The sequence below is a fragment of the Netta rufina genome (assembly GCF_964035555.1).
Source record: "Netta rufina genome assembly, chromosome: 25".
Lineage (NCBI taxonomy): Eukaryota > Metazoa > Chordata > Aves > Anseriformes > Anatidae > Netta > Netta rufina.
The window spans coordinates 2,545,530-2,552,427 of record NC_140149.1 but is presented as its reverse complement, the minus strand read 5'-3'; the positions used below and the strand labels follow the sequence as shown (position 1 = coordinate 2,552,427).

At 55.3% G+C, this 6,898-nt stretch overlaps 1 protein-coding gene across 5 annotated transcripts in view; it reads left to right on the top strand.

The window, feature by feature from the left end:
- The first annotated feature begins 2,413 nt into the window (after nt 1-2,413).
- Nucleotides 2,414-6,898, top strand: part of SNX19 (sorting nexin 19) — a 37,551-nt gene continuing 33,066 nt past the window's right edge. For 2 of the 5 annotated variants that reach the window (XR_014619113.1, XM_084301420.1), the window contains exons 1-4: nt 2,567-4,643; nt 5,044-5,182; nt 5,901-6,001; nt 6,538-6,657. Coding sequence is in view for 3 of the 5 variants with exons in the window: in XM_084301420.1 (XP_084157546.1) it covers nt 3,108-4,643; nt 5,044-5,182; nt 5,901-6,001; nt 6,538-6,657 (1,896 nt within the window). In the remaining 2 variants the exon portion in view is untranslated. The other 3 variants (XR_014619112.1, XM_084301419.1, XM_084301418.1) reach the window with 2 other exon arrangements.

Genomic DNA, 6,898 nt, shown 5'->3' with positions numbered 1-6,898 from the left:
ATATATTAATCTCTTTTAATTGGCCATGCTTCCCAGCTCAACTTCCACCATGGAAGAACAACGGCTCCCTGCGGGTCCCTTTCTCCATGTGGTTATGTGGCACGGAGGAGCTCCAGCCTGCAGACAGACCCACTGCAATAAAAAGCAGCTCACGGTGTGTAACGGGGCCGTTTGTCACTGCTGGGGGCCTGATTAAAACACCACAGCATTCACTCCAGCACCTCGCCATCCCCCAACTCCCATACCCTACAGTAAGGGCTGGCAGCTCAATGCCGAAGCCTGCAAAAGCTGCACTCTGTGAGCTCTTCTGATTCAGAGGCCTCAGCCACAGGCTGCAATCCTTCAGCAGCACAAAGGTATCAGGAGAAAGTAGGAGGAATTACAGGGTTTGTGCCCCAGCAGGTGCGATTCAGAGCAGAGATGTATTTAGTATCTCCCAAGCACTGCGATGCACCCCTCAGGCTCACCCCCAGCTCTGCTGAGCACACTTGAAATATTTTAAGGAGAAACAGAGAAAAGCAACAGCCAGCAGTCTCAGAAATCTCACAGCCAGAAGTCCTGCAGCCTATCAAGGAAGACGTACTCATGGACAGGGCAAGCACTGCTCCTGCTGCACAGGGGAAGCTGAGGCACTGTAAAGCTGTAAGCATGCAGTGCTCCAGTATCACTTATGCTGGGGCCTTTAGGTGTTTAGCAGTAGAGCAGGAGAAATTGGACTCTGCCAATTCATTGGGTTCAGAAATTCGGTTCAGCTGTGCTAATCCCCACCCGCCCAGAGAGCTCAAGCTCTCCATTGCATGCCTGCACTTCTGAGCATGCCAAGGAGGTGACAAGATTCGCGTGACCAGCATTTCGTTCACTTGCCAAAAAAAAATCTGATCCGCTTCATCATTTACTCCCACCCATCCAACGTACCATTCTGTTACAGCATTTACACCACAACATGTGGAAGCAGAGATGGTTATGCACCAGAAACAAAGAGCACAGCACAACCCCAGACACACAGCTCCTGCTGGGCTGACCCCCACCACAGCAACCCCAAACCCAGCCCAGCACCTGCTGAGCTGCAGGCCAGGAGCATTCCCTGCCCCTGGTTTTGTTTCTTTATTTTACTTTGTTGTTGTTTGGTTGATGATTTTGTTTTGTTTTTGTTTTTCCCCTTTGCTGCTCACATCATAAAAAGAGCTGCCAGCGCACACCACGTAGGAACCAAAAGCTACAATTATGAGGTCACTTTAGTCAGGGGGTTTATTAGCCCCGAGCTGCCCCTCAGAGTTTGATCACACAACACAAACCCCCTTAGGACAAGCAAACACCCCACTGCCCCTCATGGTGGCATCAAAATGGGGATTTGTCCCCTAGGCCCCCCCCATTTTGCAGCCAGGGCACCTCTGAACACACCACACGTACCCCATCCCACCCTGACTCCAGAAACATTTTTAATATCCTCCTCACCTTCCTGCAGGAGCCCCCAGCTGCCACCTTCCTCTCTCAGGACTGTCCCCAGCCCTTCTCAGGGCATTCCCAGCCCCATCCCACCCCAATCAGTGCCTGGGTGCAGGCTGCTAACGATGCCCAGCAGGGCTGGGCTGCCCATCACAGCTCAGACCTTTATTTTTTTTTTTTAGCACTGCTCCTACAAAAAAAAAAAAAAAAAAAAAAAAAAAAAAAAGGCCAGAGAGCTGGGGATGCTCAGCCTAAAGAAGAGAAGGCTCTGGGGTGATCTCATTATGGCTTTGCAGTGCTTAAAGGGGGCTTATAAAAGAGAAGGGGAGTGACTTTTTGCTCAGATAATGACAGGAACAAGGGGGAATGGTTTTAAACTGAAAGAGGGGAGATTTAGATTAGAGTTTAGGAAGAAATTCTTCACTCAGAGGGCGGTGCGGCCCTGGCACAGGTTGCCCAGAGAAGCTGTGGCTGCCCCGTCCCTGGAGGTGCTCAAGGCCAGGCTGGAAGATTTGGCCAGCCTGACCCGGTGGGTGCTGTCCCTGCCTCTGGCAAGGGAACGAGCTGATTTTTGAGGTCCCTTCCATCCCGAGCCACTCTTTGATACGATTTTATGCCATTTTCTGGTGCTTAACCCAGACGGTTTAGGGGTTTAGGTGCATTTAGGGTGCCCCCTGTCACAGTGCCACAGCCCAGGTGAGGCTGCTCAGCGCCAGACCCCCCTTCGTGCACCACCACCGGGCTGTTTTATGGACTAACATCAAACTTTTTGGTCAAGCGCAGGCATCTTTTGGCCCACACCGAGGCGGACGGGGGCTCTGTGGGGACTTTGGGGCACTGTGTGAGCCCTGTGGGGACTATGGGGGCCCTGTGTGTGCTGTGGGACACTGTGTGAGCCCTGTGGGCGCTATTAGGGCCCTGTGGGCGCTATGGGGCGCTGTGGGGCCGCAAGCCGCCACCGGGAGCGCTGGAAGTGACGGAGCAGGGGGCGGGCTGCCGCTGCTCGCTGGCGGCGGCCCGGCGGTGTAGGGCCGGCTGTGGGGCGGCCCCGGCCCCGCGTCCTGGCCCCGAACCGAGGAGCCCGTGTGTGGGAGCGGGGGGCCCGGTGCGTAACGAGGGGCCGTGGGGCGGGGAGAGGGCGGCGGGTTGGAGCCCTGAGCACGGGGAGTGTGGCCCCATAAAGAGCCCGGGGGGTTGGAGCCCTGATCCCTGGGGCTCTGTCCCCATAAGGATCCCCGTGGGATGGAGCCCCGCTGCTTGAGGGTTACGTTCCCATAAGGATCCCGGTGGTTTGGAGCCCTGATCTGCGTCCCCATAAAGGGACTCCTGGTGGGAGTAGAGACCCCCTCCCTGAGGGCTGTGTCCCCATAACAATCCCAGAGGGTTGGAGCTCCTCTCCTTGGGGGCTGTGTCCCCATAAGCACCCTTGGGGTTAGAGCCCCACTCCCTGCAGTCTGCATCCCCATAAGGATCCCGGTGAATTGCAGTCCTGCTCCTTGACTATTACATTCCCATAAGGATCCCAGAGGACCGGAGCCCCTCTCCCTGGAGTTGTGTCCCCATAAGGATCCCGGTGGGTTGGAACCCCACTCCCTTGGGGTTGTACTTGAGCAGCCCCACAGCACAGCAGACACCTCATAGCCCATTGTGGCCATCCCGCCATGCCATCCCGTGGGGTGAGCATCCCACAGCGGCCGCGCCGTCGGCAGCTACTGGCGCTGGCAGCAGTGCTGGGCTGGCTGCTGGCGCTGCGCCTGCTGCTGGACCTGCGGGCGCTGGGGTTGCTCTGTGGGGTGCTGGCGGCCGTGGGTGGCTGGCTGGGACCCCGAGCCCTGAGCCGGCCGGGCTGGCGGCTGAGGCTGGAGCGCTTCGCCGGCACCCTGCGACCCTCGCCGGCCAGCCCGCAAGCCGAGGAGCAGCTGGAGCGGGAGATCGCCGGCACCATCCGCAAGGTGGTGCGGGATTTCGTCTCCTCCTGGTACCGCACCGTCAGCGCCGAGCGCGCCTTCGAGGACGAGGTGGAGAAAGCCATGGCCGGGCTGGCCGCCGAGCTGAGGCGGCGGATGGGGCGGGTGGATCGCAATGTCCTGGCTCGACGCCTTCTCCTCCTCTGCAGCCACCACCTGCAGAGCTACCTGCAGGCCTGCCAGGCCCTACGGGACGCCCCGGAGGGCGGCCGGACGCTGTGGCAGGAGTACAGCCGGATAGCGGGCACGCATCCAGCCCTCCGCAGCCCGTCGGCAGAGGTGGGCTACACCCGGGCCGCTGTGGAGGTGCTGCTGCAGGCGTTGGTGCCCCAGCCCCACCTGGAGACGCGGACGGGACGCTTCGTGGTGGTGGAGCTGGTGGCCTGCAACGTGCTGCTGCCCGCTGTCAGGAAGATGGCCGATCCCGACTGGATCAACCTGCTGCTCGTCGCGGCTTTCTCCAAGAAGCCCCGGGAAGAGGAGGCGCCCCCTGCGCCCCCGGTGCCTGACTGCTTGTCCTTTGCCGTGCAGCCAGATGCAGCTCCTGCAGGGCTGCCCCCTTCCCCGAGGGCCATGGAGGTGCCCGGGGCTGCTGGCGAGGAGGGAGAGGACACGGCAAGCAGGTTGAGTCGCACAGAGGTGCCTTTCCTCCGCCCACAAGCCCTGGGCTCCCTGTTCCCTTGCGAGGGTTTGGAGCTGGAGTCCCCTGCACCTGATCCTGGCCAGGATGTGGACCTGCTGGCACCATCGCCCGCCAAGGAGTGTCTCGATGACACCCTCCCTGACACCCCCGCTGTGCTCGAGGGACCGGATACTTCAGAGGATGGTGTGGGGGACTTGGAGGAAAGCAATGGCACCTGCGTAGATGCTGGCCTGCTTCCCCCTTCTGCGTTTGTTCTGAGCTCCTGCCCTGACATCCAAATCGATCCAGCAGTGGAGAAAGAGGAGGAGAGCCCACCTGTCCCCAGGAAATCCTCCTCACAGAGGCCCTGCAGCTTGGGGAGAGAACTGGCGGCATCAGAAGTGCCACCACAAAGCCCCCCAGACCCTGGGCAGACTCTTCCCCTGATCTCATCCTCCCCAACAGCTCCCATCAGCACCTTCAGCTTTGAGCCCCTCAACAGCCCCGATGGGCCGGTCGTCATCCAGAACCTGCGGATAACTGGGACCATCACTGCCCGGGAGCACAGCGGGACTGGCTTCCACCCCTACACCCTGTACACGGTCAAGGTAAATGCTCCCTGGGCACCTCCCCCTTTTTTAAGATCCTGCCCCAGCTGGGCAGCACGGACTGGGGTTTGGAGATACGGGCTTCTGCTTTCTGTAGCTTAAAGATTTTTGTCTGGCAGCAGGGGAAGATCAGGCATGGTGACAGTGGCTGTTTGGATGCAGGACAAGGGGATACAACCCTTGGCCAGTCATTGTGTGGGACTTCTGGCATCTTATATCCCAATTTACACAGTCCCTTCATCATGAGGGATTTGTGTGCTATGCAGGGAAGGGTCAATCTTGAGGAATTATTGGACGGGAGCTCCATGGGGTTTGGGGGTTGTGGGGCCAGCAACGAGCACAGTATATCGGGATTGTTTTGGGGGTGGTAAGGATTAATGACTGTTGCTTTCCTCCTCAGTACGAGACAGCCCTGGAGGGTGACAGCACAGGCAGCCTTCAGCAAATGGCCTACCACACCGTGAACCGCCGTTACCGGGAGTTCCTCAACCTCCAGACCAGACTGGAAGAGAAACCGGAGCTCCGCAAGTTCCTGAAAAGTCAGTGCCTGCATCAGCTTTCTGGGAAAGTCCTTTTTCCTCTCACCCCTGTCTGTGTTCCCTCTCTGCTCTGGGGTTATCCAGCACTGTCAGGGCATGCCTGGGCGGTTCATGATGGTCGCATCCTCCATTGCCTGTGCAGAGCTGATTGGAGGATTTTTTTTTTCCAACTTGCAAATTCCAGTGTTACAAAAACCATCCTTGTTCCCATTTAAATCACAGTGCTTGCTTTTGCAGTTTTGTTCCTTAGCAGTGAGCAGCAATATTGAAATGGGTATCTGCAAGTATCTTGTTTGTATACAAGCAAGTGTTGGATATGAGCTTTATTTAAGAAGCAGACATACTTTTATTACTTCTGTTTAAAAACAAAAACTCATTGGATTTAACATGTTCCTACTTAATCCTTTGATATTGATGGATCTGGGGTTTGGGTTGGAAAACTGCTTTGTTGAGAATTTTGGGGCTTTTGGAATTAACCTCAAGTCTTTTCACTAAACTGATGTCCTTGATTCTTTGACATTAAAGGCACGGACGGTACAACATCCAGCAGAACGCAGGTTCTGTATGGATTTAAGGCCTGATTCAGTCAGCCTGGTCTGGGACGCATATTGTCTTGGGCAGGGCAGCTTGTAGTGGTGGTATTAAGTGGGAGAGCATTGAGATTTTGATACAGCTGTTAGTTTTCTGGCACTTGCTAATGCATTTGTTTTATTTGAAGATATCAAAGGCCCAAAGAAACTGTTCCCTGATCTTCCATTTGGCAACATGGACAGCGATAAAGTGGAAGCCAGAAAAAGTCTGCTAGAATCTTTCTTGAAGGTGAGCTACTTGCCCAGTGCCTGCTTGGTGTCCACTGCCTCCCATGGCTGCTGAGGTGATTCTCACCATTCCCCCTCCTTTGGTGCAGAGATCAGGTCACTGCTGATCTGTTAGACCTGAGAGCTGGGAGTTTGCACTGGCTGCTGGTGTCTTTTAACTTTTAAGTATGTTTTTTGTTCGTTTCATTTTCACAAGTAGCCTCTAGACTCATTTTTTTTTATTTTTACTATTACTGGGGAAAGTGCAGGCAGAGAATATCTACTTTTTTTCCCTGCCCTGCTGTCTTGAGCAGAGCCACAGAGGGGCAACTGCCCTGTCTGTGACGGACAGCCAGAGGTGGCAAATGGACTGTCCTCTACGTGTAGCAGGGCCTTGAGCTGGCAGCTGTTGCTTTCTGTGAGCTGGAAAGCAGTGGATCAGGACAGCTCTGTACTGACAGACAATGGAGCACATTTGGTGTTTTCCTAGCCTGCTCGTGTAAAGCACAAGTGGAAGTTGACTCAAAGAAGACCTAAAGCTGTTATCTTTCCTTGCAGCAACTGTGTGCAGTCCCTGAGATTGCCAACAGTGAGGAGGTGCAGGAGTTCCTCGCCCTGAACACTGATGCCAGAATCGCATTCGTCAAGAAGCCCTTTGTTGTCTCCAGGATAGACAAGGTAGACAAGTGGGAAACTGCTTACGTGAACTTCTTTTGATTGCACTCAGACTCTCCTTTTGCATTTGCCTCTTGGGCTTTATCGTCTATATCCATTCCTGCTGCAGTAGTAGCAAAAAAAAAACTCAACGCACTCTGTGTAACTGGGTCAAGCTTGCCCAGAAAGCCATTAAGCTAAACAGGGTCAGAGCCCATCTCAAAGTTTGGGCTGTTTGTTTTTTTTGTGTTTTTTTTTTTTTTTT